The sequence below is a fragment of the Physeter macrocephalus genome, chromosome 11 (assembly GCF_002837175.3).
Source record: "Physeter macrocephalus isolate SW-GA chromosome 11, ASM283717v5, whole genome shotgun sequence".
NCBI lineage: Eukaryota > Metazoa > Chordata > Mammalia > Artiodactyla > Physeteridae > Physeter > Physeter macrocephalus.
Genome location: NC_041224.1, coordinates 76,882,872 through 76,907,353, shown reverse-complemented (window position 1 = coordinate 76,907,353; position 24,482 = coordinate 76,882,872). Strand labels below are relative to the sequence as shown.

Genomic DNA, 24,482 nt, shown 5'->3' with positions numbered 1-24,482 from the left:
GCACCGGAAAAGCAGGGTGCTGCCGGGACAGCCAGGAAAGGCCCAGGCTCTGACAAGGTTCAGAATGGCCGCAAGAGGAGGGGTGCTTCTTATTAACCTGGAATGCAGAGTGGTCCAGCCAAGCAGACCGCTGGCCATGAGCAAAGGTCCAGGCTGGCCAGAGTGTGGAGAAGGTTCCGAGAAGGGACCGGCCAATAGTCCTTTCTCAAAAAGACCAAAGTGCCTTCCCTTCCACTTCTGTTCTCGCTAGAAAATTCCATTCTATGTTTTGTTTTAAAACTTCTGGTTAAGGAGATAGTTCTCAATAAATATGGCCAATGGAACGCCCCACATCTAGGAAGCTCAAAGCACCCCAAACTGGCTTCCAGCCTCTGTCAGGCTGACACTTGACAGACAGAGCAAGTGCCTAAGTCTGGCCCCAGGGAAGCTTCCAAGGAGAGAAAGCCTGTGGGGACAGGAAAACCCCCATGTCGATCCGCCAGCTACCTTGAAAGATGTGGGAAAACGGTGTCAGGTCAAGTCAGAGGGAAGAGGATGTGACCTTGAAGGGAGGGTGGGAATGGGAGAGAGGCCTGCTGCCTGCTTTTTTTTTTTTTTTTTTTTTTTTGTGGTATGGGGGCCTCCCTCTGTTGTGGCCTCTCCCATGGCTCACGGGCCCAGCCGCTCCGCGGCACGTGGGATCCTCCCAGACCGGGGCGCGAACCCGGTTCCCCTGCATCAGCAGGCGGACGCGCAACCACTGTGCCACCAGGGAAGCCCCTGCCTGCTTTTGTAAATCAAGTTTTATTGGAACAGAAACACTGTTTGTTTACATATGATCTATGGCTGCTTTCAAACCACAACTACGAGTTGAACAGTTGAGATGGTTTGGCCTACAAGCCCGAAATATTTACCGTGTGGGCCTTTACAGAGAAAGCTTGTCACCCCTGCTCTAGCGGAAAAAGAATTAGACAAAACATGAAGACTGACTAGTTCTTTCCCCTCCCAACTGAATCGCCTACACTAGGTCACAGCACTAACCACACGGTAGTTAATGCTCTCGGTAGCGTTACGGGTGTAAATGTCTTTACTCTTCACGAGCCTGGGAAGGTGTGTATCATAATATAGCCCCATTTTATAGATGAGGAAGTGGAAGTACCAAGAGATTAAATAATTTGTCCAAGGTCCCCAAACGAGTGAGGGGAGAGCAGGGATGGAGTTCTCGTGAATGGTGTGATTACACTTTGAACGCCACCGACCTCAGAAAGAGGAATTTTCTCTCAACCTAAACAAGAGAAACCACAGTCCTGCCTGGAGGCTCTCCCTCTCCTGGCCGTCCACCGCCAGTCACAGGTGTCGTGCAGGCTTTGCAGATAAACTGGCAGCTTGTCCTTGGGTCACGTGGCAAACAAGCCTCCTTCCATATCCCCCCCCCCCAAAAAGAAAAAAGGGCCATAAATACATGAAATCCCTCTCCACGGCTCGGCTGCAATTTCCTCTCTGGCCGACTGACTTATCCCTGAATAGAAGCACAGCCAGGGCCAAGGACACGTGATGTGCCCTGGCTCCGTGCCCCTTGGCCTGGGGCTGAGAAGGTGCCACCAGCAGGGGAGGCATGCGAGTGACATCAGCACAAACAAACCACGTGACACCACTTTTAAACCATTCCAGAGTCACGGCCCTTCCACTGCTGCCCATAAAAGGAAGTCTTTTTACTCTGTGGGATTCAAGACCTTGTTTACACTATCTCCATAAGAAAACTTTCCAGTAGACTTTAGAAGGATTTATGAGCTGATAAAACTCCTCTTTAAAAAAGCACATTTTTTACAACTGGTCTGCTCTGGGGAGCTGGAGTCGTTCTTTACTGAACGCCCGCGTTGGAGGTGTGCGTGCATGCAGCCTTCGCCTGGGGCAGGAGCAGGGCCAGTCGGAGCTGCTGCCCCTGTGTGGCCCCGGAGGCCGGGTGATGGTCTCATCTCACTCAATGTCCTCTCCCCATCGCCGGCCCTGCTGTGTGCGGGCAGGTTGCAATCACGGGCCAAGCGGCATGGGGCAGCCCAGCACCTAGGTGCTGGCACAGCCTCAGTCCAGGTGAGGACTGTCACGACAAAGAGCCCACATTCCAGAGAGGACCTGCAGGTCTCATCTGCGCCCGTTCCTCCCCTCCTGGCAGCCCTGGACAGCCAGGACTGTCTCGTGACCACTTCTCAGCCAGGAGGCGCAGTGGGACAGGGGCCTGCCCGACCGCTCACCCCACGCTACTCTGTTTTGGGGCAGAGATCTAAGGCAGGGCCCGTGCACCAGGGAAAGGCCCACTGCAGGCTAACTGGGCATGAGTGCCATTCCTGCCTGTTTGGATCCCACTCAAGCACTGGATTCCCACAGAACTGGCCCAGGATTTCCAACAATGTGGGGGCTTTAATCAGCAACAGGGAAAACCATGTTTGAAAACTGCAAAACAACCAAAGTCTACTGAGTTTGTTTCAGACTCATCTGTGAGTTGATGACTCCCTGGGCCACAAAGTTCAAATTCCTTTCTGAACGCTGCACACTGAAGGCCTCCCTGGCAGAGGCTCTTGATGTGTCACACTGTCAAAGTCCCACCCGCAGAGAACATGGTCCACGCTCAGCGCGCACCTCTGCTCCAGCCCGTGTGCCAGCATCAGAGTCCAGTCCTTCCAGTCACGGGACTTGCTGAGAGTGCGGACCACTCCCCAAAGTCCCAGCTCTGGGCTGGGGCAGTCAGCACTCACTCAGAGGGGCTCAAGGACATTGGTGGTGTGAGTACGGAGACCTGTGTGCAAGAGAAGGTTAAGGACGAGCTTTGTTGTCAATTTAAAATACGGATCCACCATTGAACCACAAGCCGAATCTGTCTCATGCCACTTGCTGATCGATTCACACTGAATCTCAGGGTTGAGACCCATGGGCCTAGACACTCTGCAGCCTGGACCATGGTACCTTTCCTCTAAAGCTGTGCACCCTGTTCCATTGAGGGGATCAGGACTGTTGGCTACTTGGGAAGAGCCAGTTTCATCTGCTCCCGGGCATCGCCGAGCAATGATGCTGAGCTGAGGTCCACCAGCAGCCGCTGCATACCCGCCCCCTGTTACCCTGTGGGTGCCATTCACACCTCTGGAACTGAAGCACACGACCTCTCTCCCACATGGAGGCCCAGCATGGCTTTCAGGCAACTCCCGAGGGCTCAGTGACTCTCCTCTCCTCTGAGAGAAACAACAGTCCATTCTTTCAATTTTTGTAATAAAAGAACCCCTCTCCCAGAACACGTCTTCCTTACCTAAGCTCATCAATAAATTCACAAGGACAATACAGACACTCCTTATAAAACTGACTTGCCTCCTTTCACTTTGTTCTTTTCTTAGAAGGGAGAAAATTTGCTAAGGGGGTTCTAGATGGCGAGGCAGAAATGCCTCCCGAATTATACACTTAATATGCCAGAGTAACCTCTCCCTGTAAATTTCCTTGTCACTCTATGCTGGGAACAGGAAGTATGCTGCCTTTCCCATGGCAGGGGGGATGCTTCCCAGGCATATTAAATTAATATTAAAAATCCAGTCACCTGGGGGCAACTTCAAGAGTCCCACAAATTTCTCAGAGACAATGTTTATTCAAGTCAAAGAGAAAGCTCAAAAACAGAACCTCTCCTCCCACCATCCCCAAACCACACGAACAAAGCTCATACCTGCTTTCTTGGGCTGTTTCTACACTTGCTAAAACACCACCACTTCTAGTGTTAGACTCTCTTCTGGCACCAGACACGCTCAGGCCAATTCAGTGGGCATTACTCCTCAAGTTCTGTTACTTATATTTTTGCTCAGAAGGAAGGCTGTTCTTCTAATGGGCTGACATGAATACAGTGGCTGCACTGTTCAAAGTGGAGGGCAGTCACCTGTGATGGGGGCAGTCATCAGTAGGGTATGGTGGCTGGCCTCTGACACCCCAGTGGTCCTCACTTCCTGGTGTCCACGCCTCACATAATCTCCTTTCACATCAAATAAGGCTGCCCGTGTAGCCCATATGAGGTTATTGACACCGTGAAGTGTGACTTCCAGGCCACGAAGAACACTGTGGCTTCTGCTCTGCTGTGGGAGCAATTGCTCTGGGGTAGGGGAGGCAAGCTCTAGGCCTGTGGGCCAAATCTGGCCAGCTGTCTAATTTTGTAAGGCCTATGAGCTAAGGATGGCTTTTATATTTGTAAATTGTTGAAACAAAAATCAAGGAAGAATAATATTTGTGACAAAATGAAAGCTATGTGAAATTCAAATTTCAGTATCCAGAAATAAAGTTTTCTTGGAGCACGGCCACACTTGTTCCTGTGATATCTCTGGCTGCTCTTGTACAACAGCAGAGTTGAGTAGCTGCAGTTGAGATCGTAGGGGCCCACAGAGCTGAAAATATTTACTATCTGTCCTTTTGGAGAAAAGGTTTTCTGAGCCCTGCTCTAGAAGAAGCCAGCTGCATGGCACGACGACACTCAAGCAGCGTCACAGAGGAACTAAGGCCTCACGTGGCAACTGGTGGCATGAGTTCTGCATCTTGGAAGTGGATCCCAGCCCTGGTCGAGCCTTCAGATGACTGCAGCCCCGGCTGCCAGCCAGATTGTGACCTCAGGAGATCCCTGGCCAGAGCCAGCCAGCTAAGCTGCTCCTGGATCCCTGACCTCCAGAAACTCTGTGAGATAATAAATGCTTATTGTTGTCTTAAACTGTTAGGTTTCCGGTAATGTTATACTGCAATAAAAAAAACTAACACAGGTGGAGAGAGGGAGAGTTTCCACCAGGGGCAAGAAGATGCACTAAGTGGCCATGTGCATCTCTTCCATCTTTGGGTCCTGAAGTCTGAAGAGGCTGTACTAGGGTGTCTGTTGGTGAGGGATCCAGGACGCCCACTGCCCCCGTATGCACAGCCCTCTGAGGAGTGGAGCTTCCTGTCATGCGTGGGTGTATCCTGTGCCCCAGGCCAGGACACATGCAGGTTTCCTAGTCCGGGCCCATGTTCAGATGATTAGTGGGTACCCCCCCCAACACACACACACACTCTCACACACACACACTCACACATACACTCACACACTCTCTCACACACACAGACTCACACTCTCTCATACACTTATACACTGTCTCATACACACACACACACTCTCACACACTCTCATACACTTATACACTGTCTCATACACACACACACACACACACACTCTCACAGACACACACACTCTCTCACACACACACTCTCACACACACACACTCTCACACACACAGACTCACACTCTCTCATACACTCTCACACACACACACACACACTCTCACACACTCTCTCACAGACACACAGACACACACTCTCACACACATACACACACTCTCTCACACACACAGACTCACACTCTCTCATAAACTTATACACTGTCTCATACACACACACACTCTCACTCTCACAGACACACTCTCACACACGCTCTCACACACACACACTCTCACATATACACTCACACACACACACACACTCTCACACAACTCTCTCACACACACATAGAGTCACACTCTCTCATACACTCATACACTCTCTCTCACACACACACACACTCTCTCACAGACACACACACTCACACACTCACACACACTCTCTCTCTCTCTCTCTCTCTCTCACACTCACACATACACACACCCTCTGAGGCAAAGATGTTCCCTTTCCTGCAGCATTCTCTGGCCTCTTTCCTAATTCCATGCAAGCTGTCCCTGGGATAGAACAGGCTTTGGCTGAGCAAATGCTCAGAGGCAGCAGTTAAAGAGCAGGATACCCAGCTAATGCACCCCTGAAGCAGCTGCGCAGTCAGAGTCAGGAGAACAAGTTCCACCCCCACCCCCCACCCCCGCTCTCTACCTGGAGCTTAGGGATTCAATCTTGGAAGCTACACTAAAAGTGCTTTAAAAAAACCCCGAAAACCTTGGTTTATCGACAGGACAATGGTTTCTGCTTCCCAGGCTAAGGCAGTCAGATTCTAACACAGTCCCCAAGATTCCCACCCCTGGTGTAAACGCCCTGTATGATCCCCTCACCTGAGTGGGAGGGACTTGTGAATGTGATGAGATTTCACTCCTCCATTTAGGTTTCTAATAATTGACTCTAAGTTAATCAGAAGGGAGATTATCCTGGGTGGATGTGACTTAATCTGGTAAAAAAAAAAATGTCAAAAAGCAGCAGAGAGATTCTCTTGCTGGCCCTGAAGAAGAAAGCTGCTTTGTTGTGAGAAGGCCAATGGAGGGGAAGTGTGGCAAGGACTGGGAGCTGAGAGCTAGCAAGACCCCGGGACCTCAGTCCTACAGCCACAAGGGGCTGACTCCTGCCAACAACCTGAAGGGGCCTGGGAGAGGGAGGCTCCTGAGCCTCAGATGTTCACAGTTCGGGCTGACGTCTTGATCTCAACCTCATCAGACTGAGCAGAGGAACCAGCCCTCCTATTTCCTGATCCATGGTAACCTTGGGAGACCAAATGAACAGAGCTTTCCTGGCTGTTGGGGCCGATTTCCCTGGTACCCACTCGACGTGGTGTCTGACTCACATCTGTAAATCACCCCACCATGACGGGGCCCTGCCCAAGTCAGTGCTCACTCAAGGCTGGTGCGCGGGTAGGTGGCAGATCTGGGTAGAGCCTTCCACACAGACACGGAGACAGCCCAACAGCTCCTCCTCTGGGGCCTTTTCCAATGTGAGGCCAAATCTGTCCTGAAAAGCACTTCTGGAAAATTCCTGCATTGGTCTTGACGTATTAGTGGTAGCCTACCTTCTACCTATTGGGATCCAGAAGAATCTTGAGCCCTGCCTTAATGTGCATGTCGAAAGCAAGTCCACTGCTCCCCATCTGTACCTGTCTGCACCTGACGACCCAACCACAGCACACCTGCACACCCTCACACCTTCAGCAGCTCTGACCTCCACTGACAGAGGGGCTTCTCCTAAGAACACTGAGCAGGGAGGCCCACGAGGCGTCATGGACTGTTTCCCGTTATCTGACAGATCTCAGGAACAGAAAGCTACATGCCAGGGCTGTGCCTGCCGGGAGGCCCCCTGACCGCCTCTAGGTCGGCACAGCCGCTGGAGGAGGCTGCTGAGAGCCTGCCACTCACAGGCCTTTTATGACTTTTGTAAACACTTAACAGGAAAGAAACATGGGGGGACCGCAGGTGGTGGCAGCATCCTGGAACCGCCTGCAAAAGGAGGTCTGAGGTCACCCCCACAGGCCTGGAGGAGCCCTGCTGATGGCTGGGGAGCAGCCTGGGACTGTGGCTTAAGAGTAATCAGTGTCATGTTGCTGCATTTAAAAAAAAAAACTCTGCCTGGAGAAGACCAGCAGGGATTGCTTTGGTCAAGTATTTCACAAAGACGTTTGGCCTGAGAAACCACAATGCAAACTGCAAATCCGAACCCCAGGATTAAGGAAGATGGGGCAGGATTAAGGCACTCGCCCAAAGGGACAGGTTCTTTCCATTAGGATAAACCCTCTTCTTAACTGCTCTGGTCATCCCAGCAGCCGCCGGGGCCAGAGGGACCCAGCATATACATACAGCATGTCAGGACAGTTGTCCGGCTTGTCCAGAAGCCCGCCCTCCATGACGAAGCGAAGGACTTGCTCATTGGACAGGCCCTGGTATGGCTGCTCGGCCAGCGTGGCGATCTCCCAGAGGACGACCCCGAAGGACCTAGAGGGAGAAAAGAAACGTGAGGTGCTCGGAAAGGGGTGGACAGAGCCACACAGCCCTCTCCCTTTGGGCGACTGAGCGCATGTCAGGCAGCGAGCCAGGCCCTGGGCTAAGTGTGGAACATCCATCCTCATGTGTCATAGAGTCGATGCAGCCCTGGTGGCACAGCTTTTGCCAGCTGAGGGGAGGGAGTGTTCAGGGCCCTTGAACAGCCAGAGAGCACGTGATCTCCAATGGGAGCCCCAGGCAAGCTGAGTTCAGGGCCCAGCCCCAGCCAGGACCCTGCAGGGCAGCATCTTCCTAATGTGCTTTATACCACCAATAATCGAATGTTGGTCCCCAGGCCCGGCTGGGACAGTGATTTAGTGCAAATCCCTGGGACTAAATGCAGCCTGGGACAAGCAAGCTGTTCAATAAGCTCCCCGTTTTGGAAACTTCTACCTAAGTGGTTCTCTACGCAGGAACCCCTGGTTGAGTTTTTAACGCCTACGGATGCCTGGGCCCCCGAATGATTTCACTGGTCTGGGGTGGGGGCCTGGGCCTTGGGGTGTCGAAAAGCTCAGTGGGGATCTTACAGGTCCAGGAGGGCCCGGGGAGACGAGGGGCTCAGCCTCACAGGTGGGGGACAGAGAAGGGCGGCACTGGCTGGGGTGGGGCTCGCGCACTAGGAAGAATCCTTAGGCCCAGAGTTTAGCCAAGGTGTGGGGAAGGGGGTGGCCGAGGAACCAAGTCAGCAAAGGGGAGCAGGGAGCGACTCCACCTCGCACGCGCTTCTGCCTGTAGGTTAGAAGATCCTGCTACTGGAAAACAAACTAAAATAGGTATACACATACACAGAATTTCAGACTGAGGACGTTAAAAAAGGCAGTGCTGTAATCTGCAAAATAAAGGTGCCTTCCCAGCATACATCACCATCTTTCACAAATTCTCCACGGTCTATTTCCCTTTCCATTCGGTTCATTTCCGCAGATTAAAGCCTGCCGCTTGGCCAGCCCGAAGGGCTTCCTGGACCTTCCGCAGGCCAGGGGTGTGGGCAAAGCCGCACTGAAAATTCTGGGGCGGCGCTTCCCGCCCAGAGCTCTGCGGATCCTGGCCAAGCCGAGCCAGGAGGGCCGCGGACTTTGTATCAGAATGTTTTACTCCATGCTTCAGCTCCTTTCCATGAACAAAAGGGTTTTGTACAAATTGACGCTGAGAGCAGATGTCAGACATAAATATTTAGAATCTTAGCCCTCAGAGGACCGACCCACCCAAGATCCTTTTGAACCTCAGTGACCAAGAAATAGTCTTGGTATTGCACGAGAGACCTAGGAAAGCTGAAGGCCCGGAGGCCCAAATGCGGTGTTCGCAGGCCCAGCCGAGGGCAGTGGGCTCCCCCGTCAACCTGGGCAGACTGAATTGGCCCGGTCACCTAGGTCACTGCCTCAGAGGCCATGGCTGCCAACTCCACCTCTGAAATGCGGTACCCAACTGACGGCAGGCCTGGCCTGAGAAATAACCTGAAAATGCGGTTTCTCCCAGCCCCACGTCCCCCTCCTGCCCCACACACTCCTCGGCTGTGCCAGCTGCTGTCAGGCGGCCAGCGCCCACCGGACGGCGCCCATGCTGACCTCTCAGCACCTACCGCCCCACTCTAAGCTCTGGGTTATCGTGGACCCTTGACCTTAACGCGACTCAACTCTGTCTCGCCACCCTGATATTGCCAAATGTCTCCTAGGAGACGCCATCAACCCTGTGGAGAAGCACTGCTAGTGTAACATCACTAAAATGAGTACTCTAGTATAAAGTCAGAAGCTCATGCGTTTAGCTTCTCTCCTAAGTGAATCAAATAAACTTCAGAAATTGAAAAGTGTTTCCCAACGGGTTTGGGGCAGTCGAGGAAAAAAATATTAACTTTCTTAGAGAATGCCACTTTCCTTTATAGAGGAGGGGAAAAAAAATCCTTTTCTTCTGTCCTGCCCAGTTCTCGGCTGGGGCTCTGTATCAAAAGACAGATTAACAAGAGAAAGGGTACAGATTTTTTTAATATAAGTTTTACACGACACAGGAGCCTTCATAAGGAAATGAAGACCCAACAAAGTAGTAAAACCCAAGCATTTTTTATATTAGTTTTGATGAAGAGCACAAAGTCATGGCAAAAGGCGAGAGGACAGAAGGATATGAGCAAAGGGTACAGTGAACTGGGGAAACCCAGCAAGACTTGTTAGTTCAGATTCCTCTTGGTGTCTTAGGAAATAAGGATGCTTCTTTCCTCCAGGGCAGATAAGGGTCATAAGCCTGCTTCAGGGGAAGGTCAGAGAGTCCTTCCTGCAAATTCCACTTCTCGACTCCTTCAGCTGAGAAGAGTCAACATGCCAACAACAAAATCCTACAGTACAGCACAGGGAACTATATTCAATAGCACCCTGAGGTCATCCTTCCCACACCTCCTCAAATAACCCCCACAGCTTGCCCGTGCAGGCTCAGACCTGCCCAAAGGTCTGCTCCCCTCCTTTCATCCCCCCAGCACATCCTCAGTGCAGATGGGCCCCCTTGCCTGGCCCGCAGGACGCCTCCTTTTTGGCACCAACATCTTACTCAGAGGAGCTTCACACTCTAGCTAACATGAACTTCTTAAAACACGGCTCTAGGTCACTCTCCAGCTCAGAAGCCTCTCCTCACAGAGCCTGCAGAATTAGTCCCAAACCCCTAACCCAACAGCCAAGGCCTCACTTGAGCTCTCTTCAGCCTAACTCCCTTGAGGAAGTCCCACCATCCTCCACACGCACTAAGCGCTTCCCACCACCGTGGTTTCTCCCAGTGTTCCCACCGCCAAGAGCCCACTTCCTCACTGTTAGGAAGGTGACAGCCCATACTTCAGGGTGCCCCACGACTCCCGCTCTTCGGGGAAGGGGTCTGTGATCCCAGCCTGTCAGGGTCGCTTCCTGTTCTCTACAAGACTTCATCCTTCAGGGACAAGGACCATGTCTCTAGGCACCCTGGTTCTTGCACATGCTGAGCACTGTGCCTGGGCCATGCCAGGTCCTCATGATCACACACATGAAAGAACACAGAAGGTGACAGAGCCGGCTCTCCACAAAGGCCTTCCCTGGAGTGACTCTGGTTTGATGTCAGTGTCACCTGTCTGTGAGGGCCACTTAGTGCTGGCGTCCGGGCGTCCTTCACAGGACATGACTAGCCGAGTTCAACCATTTTTCTGCCCCAAGGCATGGAGGCTAAAGCATCTCTACCCAACACCAACGTGCCTCCCTGTCATCACCAGTTGTCACAGGGGCCATTTAAACATCTACTGAGGTTCTGCAGACATCCCCAAACAGACCTTACCTCACAGATGGAGCAGCTAAAGTCCACAGATACCCCATGGTTTGACCAAGGCCACACAGCCAGAGACACTGAGAAACATGCAACGCCTGCATGTTATTCAGAGCAGGTCATTTACAATGTGGCACTGGCATTTAATGTCTCGTACAAAACCAAGCTTTGAATTTAATCTTTAAACATTAGATAAATGCCGTTGTGTGACTAATTACGAGCATTGGGGCTGTTTTCCCAAGTAAGGGGCAACTTGGTGTGAGACTCACTTCAATTCCAGTGCTGGTTAAAGTCAGCATTCAATAATTACACCTCCTCATATAAGGACGGGATCTGTCAATGTCCCACCCACCAGCAAATCGAAACCTACAGAGATATCCACATTACCAGCTGATGTGAATTCGCCACTGAAGAACCAAATAACTCTAGGAGGGAGCAACCAGCCCTGGATATTTGTGGCCATTTGGAAAGCTTCTCAGTAAGTCAAGAAATGAAGACTGTTGTAGGGCGATTCAGTTGCCCAGGAAGGAAACACAACTTCAAGCCATGGATTTCCCCCTCCCCAGTCCTGTGCCTGGTTCCCTCCATGCCTGGAGGGCACACCTGTGTCTTCTAACCCAAAGGAACCATTTGCATGGACACAGTGCTACAAGAGAGCTATAGGAGGAACAAGGACAGTGCCCAAGGGCCTGGGAATAATGTCTCCAAGGATAGCAGGAAAACCTAAAGATGTTCCACCTAGAGAAAAGAGACCACTTCCTTGTGACTCCAAGGCCTGTCTTATCAAAAACAGAGCAGGGTGTGCAACCGTGCTACAGAGAAGGGCCAGCGGGGTGCCAGCAAGAGGCCAACTTAAGCATAGCATGAAAAAGACCTGCAAAACCCAGGATGTCTTAAGGATTAGGGCTGTCTTTATGAGAGAGGAATTAGCAGTCCCTGGAAATATGTGAGCAGAAGCTCAAAAACCAGCTGTCAAAGATGCTGTAGATGGGGTTTGGGGACTGGTCCCGACCTCAGAATATCTTCTGATCCTAAAATTCTAGGGTATCTTCTGCAAAGTCAAATACAATTCTTTGTATTTCTTTCTAGGCTTTAACTATTTAGGGATGACTGTTTTGTACCATTGAATACACTCAAAAATGATTTTCATTCCTTCAAGAGGGAGCACTTTAGATCCTGGGGAGCTGAGAAGCCTTCCATATTCTCCATCGTCCTAGCCTACCCACCTTACCAGTGTTATCCTCAAAGGCTATGTTAAAAAAAAAAAAACCTAAAATCACTGTCAAAGCCTGAACATGGAATGGAATGAATATGAAACCCTTACTTTTGTTTATATATATTTTTCCTTACTGGTTCCTAATGTCTATCTCATCAAATGGGAGAAAAATGGCAATGAACACCCTTTACTGCTGCTTGTTGCAATTGCTGCTAACCAGAATTTGGTAAACTTAGCCTGTGAGATATTAACAACTGTAGTTTTATCTTCCTGCCCTGCCTCTGTTTTCCCTGGCTCTCGTGGTTTTCTATTTTACTGCACTGTAAGCTGACCTCAAAGTTGTAGGAAGCATGGATCCTAGAATAAACAGATGCGGGTGTGGGCCCAGGCCTGTCCTCTCCCCATCATCTCTATATCTAAAAATGGTGTTGAACACTTTGATTTGACTGTGAAGAGGGAACCATCCTGAATAGGCTGATTGCAAAACAGATCTCACACTTGAGCTCAAGAAGAAATCATGCTTTGCTGGGTCATATTCAAATGCTATTTCCAATTCGCACCTGTCTTCCAAATAGGATCCAAGGCCCTTGATCCCAAGGTTCACGAGGTTAAAAAAAAAAATGATGTCGGTCACTATTTAAATAGCTCCTCTATGTGGTCATCCCTACAGCTGGAGTAAACAACTACCATTTCTGTAACACATCAGCAACGGGATCTCCTGAGAGGACAGCCAAGAAACTAGCTGACGTTCTAGAAGGTAGACGTGCCAGGGCCTTCGCCTGCCAAGAACCTCAATTGTATTTCAGAATCTGACCACCTCTCCACAATGTTGCTGAGGAGCCACAATAAACAATACTATCAGAAGACCTCTGCATCCGCCAGCTGATGCACCTTCTACCCCAAGATACGTCCATGACTAAGAGAGACATTTTGCTTTCCACACCATCCGTGGGTCAACAACGATAGGTGCCCATTGGAAGAGGAAAGACAGCAGATGGAACCACTAGGAAAACACATCAAGACTCATAAGCTTTGGGTCTAAAATAAGCAGTGTCTGCAATCTGAAGGTTGAATTAGGTGAAGCAACCCCCTCCCCAAACACACACATACGCGCACGCGTGCGCGCACGCACGTCGCATCTATTTATTGCGAAAGAAAATGAGAGAAGGCCGGCGGGGGAGGAGCAGAAAGAGGTAAAATTTTCTGGCTTGTCCCCACACCCTAGCCCCTGGTGGTGTGTCTCCAGGCCTCCCAACCACTCGGTGAGCAGCTAAGCATTGAAAGAAATGTTGGTCCCACAAATTCTTTAGATCCCACAAGTGCCCACTGACAACAGGAACACGTCAGTGATGAGGGGGTGGCCCCCATCACACTTAGTCAAAGCTGGAAACGGGTAACAATGAACGGAAAACAGGAGGAAAGGAAAGGACTCGTGGGGGCCGGGGGCTGGCGTTACAGGAAAGGTCTCTCGTACCAGACGTCAGAGTGCGTGGTGAAGACTCCATCCTTGAGGGACTCGGGGGACATCCAGCGCACGGGCAGCAGCCCCTTCCCTCCCTTCCGGTAATAGTCGGTCTCATAGATGTCTCTCGTCATCCCAAAATCTGTGAGGAGGAGAGAAGGCACGAGAGTTATCCCGTGTGAGTGATGTCGGGGGAGAAGCAAAGAGGCACGGTGACGTCTCAGAGGAGGGTCCTGTGCCCACAGCCAAGTCCAAGGGGAAACTGGCTTTAGGTAGGCCGATATCCATGCTGCCACCTGATGGGGCAGAAACTGTAGGGGAGGACCGGTGAGTCACATGACAAGCAAATGCCCAGAAATCTCTGCCTTTAAATATATTTACAATGTGATTCTTTTAAGAAGGTAGCTCCCTCATTGCATTTAAAATGAGAGGCATCTTACAAATTATCAGGACCCAGAGTTTATCAGGAAAATATGTACTGAGTAGAGCAAAGGTCATTTGTATGTGGTTTAAAAACATGATCAAATAGCCAGGAGCCTGTTGACTTTTATTTACTTGGTAACACTGCCTCATTATCAGAGGAAAGAAAGTGGTTTCACCATCTAATAAGGGGGAAAATATTGAGAGTACCAATTCACGATGAAAAAAGTACACAGTAAGATGCCTAAGAGATGGTATTTACTAGGCCCCTGAAGCTATTACTCAATAATGTTTTTCAACATAATACTCCCACTCATTTTTGAAAACGTCTTCCATTTTCCATGTCTCTAGAAGATGTCACATAATTATGTTTGATGGCAGTCTTGCTTTATAATCCTAAATTATTGCTTCTTTGTCAGATTTTGATTTTCCACTCAATCATGTAACCTTTTCTTACAGGGACTCTTCCGTTCTCCTTCCCAGGAGAAAGGGCTGCTCTCCTTTTTAAAATGTTCATTTATGTCTCTAACTCTGCCACAAAGAGCTAAGGCTACAAAGCAAACACAGAGAACAAAGTTCCTTGGATGTTAATCGACATAATTTCCTTGTACTATGCTAACGGCCATCGGATTGCCTCTGGTAAAATTGCTTGTCATATTTGTAATCCATGGGACACTGGGCATTAGAAAAACATTTTTGAATCCTAGCGAAGAATAAAAACGAAGTGCTAAAGTCTTATCTCTGAATTATCCAGGGACATGCAAATAGAGGATCTGCTTTTCCTTGCACAAAAAGGAGAGACAGAAATCCCAGAAAAAAAGCACAGACTATTTCTTCCTTAACCCAAAAGAAAAATTTCAAATTTTAGGAAGAAAAAACACACTACAAAGAAAACATCACTATAAATATGCCACATGGTTAAAGAGCAAATAGAGTCCTTGCTGATTTGGACTTCCAATGGCAAGTGGTACAAAAACGGCTCTCCCGCAGTGAGGGCAAGCAGGGAAGTAAAGGAGCAGGAACTGAGTTAGGCCACAGACAGTAACGTTTCCATTTCCGAGGACCTGCCCCACACCCAGCACGTGTGTGTCTGGTGCTTTCCTGCACCGAGTCTTTCCCAGCATCTCATGGCTCTCGTACAGCATCATCCCCATTTCAGAGGTCAAGAAATTGGGGCTCACAGAACTTAAAGACACTTGCCGCAAGCCTCACGTCTGTTAGTGGCAGGACCGGGATTTAGTTTAGTTAGTGACTGCCTGGCTCTGCAGCTGGGGAAGGGGAGCTGGTTGGCATCTCTGCGGGAACAATCTGAGTCCTCGCTGAGAAGGGAAGGGGGAGGGAGCAGGGTACACAGAGGAAGCCCAGGCAGCAGCCATAGGGGCTATTCCCTGAGAGCCCCAGGGCAAGACAGCCTCAGACTTTCAGGGGTGTCAAATGCGTGGATGCCTCAAAGGGCCAATCCAGGGACACACGGAATAACTGATGGCCAAGGATATTTGCTATACGATATGGCTCCATCCATTACCTCTAGCTCCTACAAATGAAAGATAAAGTCGCCCATCCCCACTTGGGAAACCATTCTAGAGGGGATACTCATTGTTCACCAAAGGGCCAGAATATTCATTCAAAATCATTGTTAAAAGAAAACCAAAAACACTGCTAAAGGAAGGCGAGCACTTCCAGAACAGTTCAAGAGCTAGACAAAGAGGTTTAAATAGTTTATGGATGTAAAGTCTTCCTGTAGCTTCTCAGGATAAATATTTAGCATTTTTCTGAAACATCATCATCTCATAGTGGGAAGAGGAGGTGTTCCCATGCAGCCCTGATGTTTTATGTGTTTTATCAGGCAGATTCAAGGACCAAAGTAAAAACCAAACCTAAAGACCGAAATAAATTCCTAACCAGTGACCACCCCCCTCTTTTGGTGTTACAGTGGGTGGTGGCAACAAGGGGTCTAAGGAGTTTAGTTAGCTAATAAGTAAGGGTTGCAACAAAGATCAAGAGCTCCGAGGCTGACCAGCTCGGGGGTGAACCCCAGAAAGCAGCGGTCTTCCCTCATCCTGTAACCATTCCTGCTCTGTGCACGGGCTTCACCATCGGGGCCCTCACCTCTTAGAAAACGCCAGGGACCCCTGGCTGTTGTGAGGCAGACAATGTTCCTTGTAAGCTGGAAAACTGGAAGATATACTGGTAGTATGGAGGGTAACTTGTAGGCACAAGTCAAAATCACCAGAGGACACTGTCTCAACTATTTTTGGAAACAATGCTTAAAACTGTTCTGCCAAGAAATGCCTCAAGTGCCAGTAGAGGCAACCTCAGGGACCATGGCCTCAGCTCACCCTTGGCCACTGCCTGGACCACCGCGCCCATACGCTATCAGGATTAGAGCCAGGCTGGCTGGGTTTGTGACTATTGACTGGACACAGTCACATTATTCCCAAGAGTAAGACTCTGCAGTCACGGGATGCATTGGAAAACCTCTCCACAGGCAGGCTAATGCCCACTTGGCTCCTAAAACATGTGCGAGTTTAGTTCTTGCTCAGATCTGGAAAGCTAAGGACACACCTCCGATTTTGACTGTGAAATCTTCAGCCACCATGCAGTTCCGGGCAGCGAGGTCTCTGTGGACAAACTTATTGGCGTTGAGGTATGCCATGCCATCTGCAATCTCTCCAGCCATCTGGATCATTTTGCTTAGGCTGGGAGGTGCTAGGACTGGATTATTCTGTTGGAGATTAAAAAAAAAAAAAAATCCACATGAGAATTTAGGAATTTTTCCCTCCCCGTGTTCTTTCACGGTTTGCAAATCCACCTTTGTTCAATCTGAGCACCACGGGTCATTCTGCTAAGAAACCAGGAGTGGCTCAGGAGGAGGCCATGGCACTTGCCCTCTGACCACATCACAAAGCTGCAGAGAGAAGCACCTATTAGCACAACTTGGGACCAGCATCTTCGATTTTGGGCGGGGCCAACATCATTTAAAGTGAAACCAGCAATTTTTGATATTAAAAATTCCGGATACTCAAATTCCAATTAGTGTATGTGTTCCTCTTATTTCTACAATCCAACTCCATACAGGGAAAAGGAGGGAGAGGACATTACAAAGGCCATGTGGAAATAAGCAAACGGGTTTCTTGAATGGTCACTGGATGTGTTATTTCCTACATTAAATTATTTAATCCTTTTCTTTCCCTTCAACTTTCTTCTAAAGTACAAAACCATCGAGATTAATTTGTTCACCTTACAGAGTGGCATTCCTTGGATTATTATTTTCTGTGGGTGCTGAGGAAAGCAAGCCCTTGACAGCTCATTTAAGTCCAGCAGAAGCTTACTCTGGAGGGGACCAATGTCCAACAGTGACAGGTAACACGGATAAATGTTTCCTCTTTGTAGAGAAGGGCAACATACCGACTTCAGAACTGAGAAGAAATACCCCCAAATAATAAATCCATTTAGAAAAGTTTTATATAAAATGTGTGTCCAAGCCTCTTTATCCTAAAAGAAAGTGTAGAAACCAATCAGCACCCCCAGTTTAGATGCTGACCACCTCTTGTTTGTGTGAGTTCAACAGACTTTACCTCAGTTTCCCTGACTACAGAACATCTGTCACAACACGGCAAAGCCATCCTGCTCTGACAGGTCCCACACGTCCCCTTCCCAGCTCAAACCCTGCGCCACAGGAAGAACATGTCTGGGCTTTAGGATCAGACAGTCTGGCCTCCTGCCTGGGCTCTTTCACATGGGGTCGAGGCGGGGTCTACTGCTGGGAGGATGACCTGGGACCATGCATGGCAAGTGTCCGCCAGTGCCTGGCCAAGGTCCATGCCCAGGGAATGCTGGTTTCCCCCAGTGAGGTGCTACTTTCTGCCCCAAAGCTGGCTTCTAGGAGCAGTGTAACAATTCTCCAAGTACTTGGCGGTTGGTTCCCTACACTTGAATTCTGAAGCTACTATCAGGACTGTCTGTGGTGATTTAAAATCCTCATTACTGAGTTGCCTGGGGAAGTGATGTGATGACCCAAAGGGTAAGCCAAACATTCCCTTTAACCTTTTCAGGGCTTTAGATATGCATGGTACACCAGGAAATCGGCAGGTAAAATGTTAACTTTATGCTCATAATACTTAAGTTGTGGAATATTAAGTTAGGCGCTTACTAGAAGTGGTGCTTCATAATATTAATATGAAAAACAGAATCAAAAAAAGGAACCTGATTTTAAGTATTGAAGAAGAGGGCTGACATTCTGTCAGTTCATGGTGCTAATACTGCCATTCTTTCAGACGTCTTAGAAAACAGAAATATTTAACTTGCTTAGACTACTTAAGACGCCTGTACACAAGCATCCGCATTTAGTGAGGGAAATGAATGAATCTTCACTGGGGGAAGATGCCGAGTAGAATATAATGAAACCACAGGACAAGCATACGTATTTTTATACTTGACATGGGTTAGAAAGAACAACTTTAAATCTGACAAATCTACAAGTGAATTTTGGGGGAGCTTCCCTGGTGGCGCAGTGGTTAAGAATCCGCCTGCCAACGCAGGGGACACGGGTTCGAGCCCTGGTCCGGGAGGATCCCACATGCTGCGGAGCAACTAAGCCCGTGCGCCACAACTACTACTGAGCATGCGCTCGAGAGCCTGCGAGCCACAACTCCTGAAGCCCGGGCACCTAAAGCCTGTGCTCTGCAACAAGAGAAGCCACCGCAATGAGAAGCCCGCGCACCGCAACGAAGAGTAGCCCTTGCTCACCGCAACTAGAGAAAGCCCGTGCACAGCAACAAAGACCCAATGCAGCCAAAAATAGATAAATTAAATAAATAATTTTTTTTTAAAAAAAAGTTAATTTTTGATCTGAAAAGGACTTTAGTAGTCATCTTGTCCAACCCTCTTATTTTACACATAAGGAAACCAAGGCTCCGAGCCTGAAGCAGCCACCTGAGAATGCAGACAGGTAGCGGCAGAGCCAGGACTAGGGCTATGTGTTGCAAATTTTTATTCTGTGCCTGAAACTGGGGACAAAGGAAGTAAGTGCTTCAGACTTTTCAGAGGCGCCTTAAATGAATCTGATAAGAAACATACTGCCACAGCTCCAGTCACCCAGCTGATGAAGCTTTTCTCCTTCGTGCTGGCTTGTGTATTACAAAGTGAGCTGGGAAAAGGCACTAAGATCCAGGGGAGCTGGGCACCCACGCTGGGCAGAGCAGAGGGTGGGTGTGTTGCAAACCACCCTGCTCGGGGCCTCAGTCCACACTGGGACTCGCGGCCCTTGCAGAACCACACGCATCATCTGCTGTGAGTAAAGGAAGCCACGTGTGAACAAGTGCTTGGAACAAAAATTAAGGAACTACTACTTGGGAGATGATTAAGTTGCCAATTAAAAGAAGAAAACAAAAGATTAAGCTCAAAGAGAGAAAGGCTACAGACGTTCAAGAAGGGTAGAGAAAGGGGAGGATCGAAGGCACAAAAGCAGACCCAAAGCTTCCTCAACAGGCAGCAAAGTCAGGGTCCAAGTGAGGACTTGAGACCCACCAAGGTAGCCAAGTGAAAGGCAGATGTTGCTGGTATCACTTCTAAGTGTTTATCTCCCAGTTTACTCTTAAAAGTCGTTCCTCCAAATGTTACAAAGCTGGGTTCACGGGGGAGACACCACGGTAATACAAACATATTTTTTTGATACTAAGTAGAGATCATTGTGCAGCTGAGGTGATGATCATTCAGAAGCTCAAGCAAGATACTGATTCCGGATAAAGCCTGAAATGTGGATGCAGGGCTTGAGAAATGGGGCTCCCCTGGCTCAAAGGCTCAGACTGCCCACAGGAGGGGAAGGGGCACACGTCGGGTGGGGGCCTGTGAGTGAGTGGGTGTCTGCACACAGAGCTGGGAGGGAAACCACCCGGCACAAGAATCAAGTCAACCTGACAGTGAACTCTGACAAGCACGACACTGAGCTACACGGGATCTGGGATGGACAGAAAACATAATGGGCTAGATGGGGATCCACCAAGAACCAAACAAGAGAAAGCCAGTCCAGGAGAGAAGGCAGTGGAGGAGACAGGCACTCCTGGCTGGGGTGGGGGGCAGGAAAGGCTCCAGGGAGGGAGCAGCGTGGACATGGTCTGTGGGTTGGAGTCAGGGAGAGACGGTGGTAGAGGAGGTGACTGGGGGTGGAGGGAATGATGTAGCAGCAAAAGCACAAGTGCCTCTCACAAAAGATCCAGGTCTCTCTCTAGTCAGGGAACTCCTTCATATACAGGACCAAGAACCAAGCACGGGGCAAGAAAAGTGAATGGATTTAAAGACACAGTATCTTCTGGGGGAAGGTTCTAAAGGAAAGGGAACAGTTAACATGGGATGTCAGTGAAAATCAAAACTGACCTCCATTTCTGGCCTCAGAGACCGGAGATAACTTTTGAGGTCCCCCCGGGTCATCAGTTCCATGATGACCAGCGTCGGCTGGCCCTGGGACACCACGCCCAGCAAGCGCACCTGTGAGGAAGGACAGAGAGAAGGGCTCAGAGGGTGAGGGCTGCCCACGACTGCGGCGCTCCCACCGCTGGGACCATCTGGCCCAGAGCAGAGCCCGTACGATGGGCTACTGGGGCTCACGGGCCAGCCCTGCATCACATCCAGAACCTTCATGTGCACAGTGTCTAAAGGAACAGTGGGGGGATGGGGGGATCCCTACAGAAGACAGGGCGAGACAGCAAACCCACAAGTGTGCTCCCCAACACATGGGGGCCCTTCTCTTACCACGTGGTGACAGTTGAACTCCTTCATCACCGAGGCCTCGTTGAGAAACTCAATCCTCTCGCGCATGCTGGCAGCCTCGTTCACCGTCTTAATGGCCACCCTGGTCTCAGGCTCATCCTTGACCACGCCCTTGGCGACACCTTCGTAAACCATCCCGAAGGAGCCCTGCCCCAGCTCCCGGCTCATGGTGATCTTCTCCCGGGCGACCTCCCACTCATCAGGCACGTACACTGGGGAAGAAGAAGCCAGAACTGAAACAACGTGCTTTGGGCAAACTCCAGGCCAAAGAGGGCAAGATGCCACTTCCTAGAGCCCACAGAGGAGAACATCAGGAGACAAGGATATGGCTTGTTGTGGAATCTCCCACAGGCTGTGGATTTCAGCAAGGCCACTGTACCGTCAAACACTAAAATTTCAAGTCCTCAAGGAGTTCTAGATAATTCAAAGATACCAACAGCATATAAGAACCAGAAAGTCGTGCAATTTCAGATGTTGCTATAAGTATAAAATTCATGCTGGATATCAAAAAATAATGTAAATATTTCAATAATTTTTTTACTGACTGCATATTAAAACTGATAATATTTTGGATATATTGAGTTAAAGAAAACCTTATCAACATGTATTTCACCTGTTTCTTTTTCCTATTTTATATGTGGCTACTAGAAAAATTTCATGTTTCTTATGGGACTGGCACTATATTTCCATTGGTAGCTCTGCTCTAGTCTGGACAGTTTCTCTGGCCTTGCCAGAGACCCTGGGGCGATCAATGAGGTACGGAAGCAACTGAGCTCTAGCACCGAGGGGCATTCAGTGGTGACCAGCATGGAGGGACAGCTGAAGAGCAAAAGGGCCTCCCCAGGGCTTAGGCCTGGGGCCTGTGAACTCAGGGACCTCCCCGCACTGGGGTGAGGGGCTGGGGGGAGGGGCTTGGTAATGACTAAGCCTGAATATGATTTCCTGTCCAGCCTATGCTTCTGGTCAGATTCAGTTTGGTTTAAGAAAATAAATAAATAATTCTAGGCAGGAGGAAGGAGAAAGAAAGAGGGAAAGGAAGAAGGGAGGAAAGAAAGAAAACAAAACAAAAGATCCATCCTACCACTCTGATGGGTAGGTGAGAACTAAAATGAAATCAACCTGTTCTACAGCTCCATAAGAAATTTCAATTATTACCCTATTCTTCTAATGCTGTGTGCTTACGTCCTTGCCTGAGAGGGGAACCCTTGGCATGCTCCACTGGTAGGAAAGAGATGGTCCTGGCTTAGAAATACAGAAGGACAGAGAACCTGGGATGGCATCTGTTTGCCCTTAGGCTTTCAGATCTTAACCGTGGGCCTGCGCGGCTGGATGTAAGAGAAGCAGTGGGTTAACAGCTATATTCCGACACCCCCAAGTCCCAGGTATCTACCTTTAAGTGATATCTTAAAGCAAAGATGTCTATAAATTAGGCCCAGGAGATACCACCAATTTACACCTCTAAGGAATTTCCAATATGGACTATGTTAATCAATCTAGAATTTTCTTTCACATACATTTTTGTATTTCATAGTACGTATGTATGTGTTCAGGAATTTCACAAATGGAATTACAACCTCCATATGGCTTAGACAGTTTATAGCCCTGAAGAAGGGGCTGATGCTCACTTAGGAGAGTAAGTATGCAAGACAACCCAGTAGATAAGACTCTTCCTGATACCCCTCAGAAAGAATAAAGAGACACTGTATATATCCATTTATCTCTGAAAATCCAGGCTTGCTTTTAATCAGAATTAACGATGTAACACACCATGAAACATGGAGTTAAAACCAATCACATTCATTCCCTGGGAGGTAGCTGAAGTCAATACTCACAATCCTTTCTCTCAATTCAACCCAATAGCTCTGACTTTAGCCAGCAGTCCTAAGCCCTGCCAGGCAGGAGAGGTTTACGTGCACAATGTTATCAGCGTTTCCCTGGAGGGGATTTTCAGTGTACTCTGGAGAATGGTGACATGCAGATTAGCTTTTGGAGAGAGAAGTTTTTAAAGCATTTTTGAACTGCAATGTCATTTTGTTGCCCCTTGAGGAAACTATCTATAAGATGCTTGTCAAAAGGCTGAATAAATTAAGTTCAAATAAGGTGACAGTCTTCCTACCTGTTGGCCTGGGTGACAATAAGTTTTGTTTGTTTTGTTTTTAAAGAATCAAGAAATACTATGAAGGCACTCTGGAAAGACACAACATTTGAATTCAAATCGCCGTTAGAGTCTAATATGATTGTATTTGTGCTCTCTCTAAACTTCCTGGATCCTTCACAGTCAAAGCTACAAATGCCAATCTTCTATGCTTTATTTAAAAACCGAGCAGATTTTTGCAGTAGTCTTACTCCACAATGATAGAGCGGGAAGTGGCCTTGCATTTTCCTTATAAATTCCATTAAATGTGTGATGACTCCTCACCTTACTTGATTAAAAAAAAAACAACTATTATTTATTCAAACAATGCATAAAAATCGTCTTGCCTTTTTTTTTTTTTTAAAGAAAAAGATCCTCTCCACAAGTAACTACTCTTTTAAGTTTGGTGTGTATCCTTCCAGAACATTCTCTGTGCCATATATGTACACACACACATACAGACAGACATGTAGGTGTGTGTGTACATATATGTCTTTTAAAAATACAACTTTGTGAGACCTTTATCTTGCCTTTTTTTTTTTTTTAAAGAAAAAGATCCTCTCCACAAGTAACTACTCTTTTAAGTTTGGTGTGTATCCTTCCAGAACATTCTCTGTGCCATATATGTACACACACACATACAGACATGTAGGTGTGTGTGTACATATATGTCTTTTAAAAATACAACTTTGTGAGACCTTTATATAAAGAAGAATAATGTCCTCATTAGTCTACGCTTGATTCGCATTCAGGAGTCTGCTTTTGATTGGCTTTATTGTAAACACAATTTGAATTAGAAATTATTAAAGAAATCACAGTAATAAAACTTTACACACTTATACAGTGCTTTTAAATTGTTTTCTCATTTGATCAGCATGAGCAATTAGAATAATCATGACTCTTTATTTCACGTCTCCTGCACACACACTTCCACTTCTGAAGCATGAGCGAGGCAAACGTGTTTTCTAAATACATCCAGCCGATTCCATGCACTTATTTATTCACTTCACAAACCCTGGCCAGCTGCTCCTGTGAGCCAGCTTGCCGGTCTCCCCAGCCCCCAGGACCTCACAGTCCTTCCCCTCAGCGACTGCATCACATGTCAACAAGATGCCAGGGGCTGCCTCATCCTGATTTCTCAACTGCCTAGTTCTGTGACCAGGGCGAGTTTCTCCTCTGAGCCTCGTTACCCCACTGACAGATGAGCATCAGACAACCCATCCTATAGGGAGGCAGGGATCAAATGGGACGGCATTTGTGAACGTCTCTAGCAAAGTGCCAGTTAGTGGTACCCAGTGACCAATGTCTCACCCTGACTTACTTTGAAAAGTTAGGATTTTGGCAAACTTGGAAGACAAGACAGCAAATAAGGACAAAAACCTTCCAAGTCAGACCATCTCAGAAGTTTAACTAAATGGCTCTCATGAGTTACTACCAGAGGGAATGTGAACAGGCCATGAGGGAAGAATCGTT

General features: G+C 48.5%; 1 protein-coding gene across 6 annotated transcripts in view; it reads right to left on the bottom strand.

The window, feature by feature from the left end:
• IGF1R (insulin like growth factor 1 receptor) overlaps nt 1–24,482 on the bottom strand; it is a 309,956-nt gene that overhangs the window by 8,108 nt on the left and 277,366 nt on the right. For all 6 annotated transcript variants that reach the window (XM_028495218.2, XM_028495214.2, XM_028495217.2 and 3 more), the window contains 5 exons: nt 20,858–21,087; nt 20,483–20,593; nt 16,673–16,832; nt 13,700–13,829; nt 7,563–7,697 (listed from right to left, as the gene is read on the bottom strand). In XM_028495218.2, the coding sequence (XP_028351019.1) occupies nt 7,563–7,697; nt 13,700–13,829; nt 16,673–16,832; nt 20,483–20,593; nt 20,858–21,087 (766 nt within the window). The remainder of the gene's footprint in view (nt 1–7,562; nt 7,698–13,699; nt 13,830–16,672; nt 16,833–20,482; nt 20,594–20,857; nt 21,088–24,482) is intronic.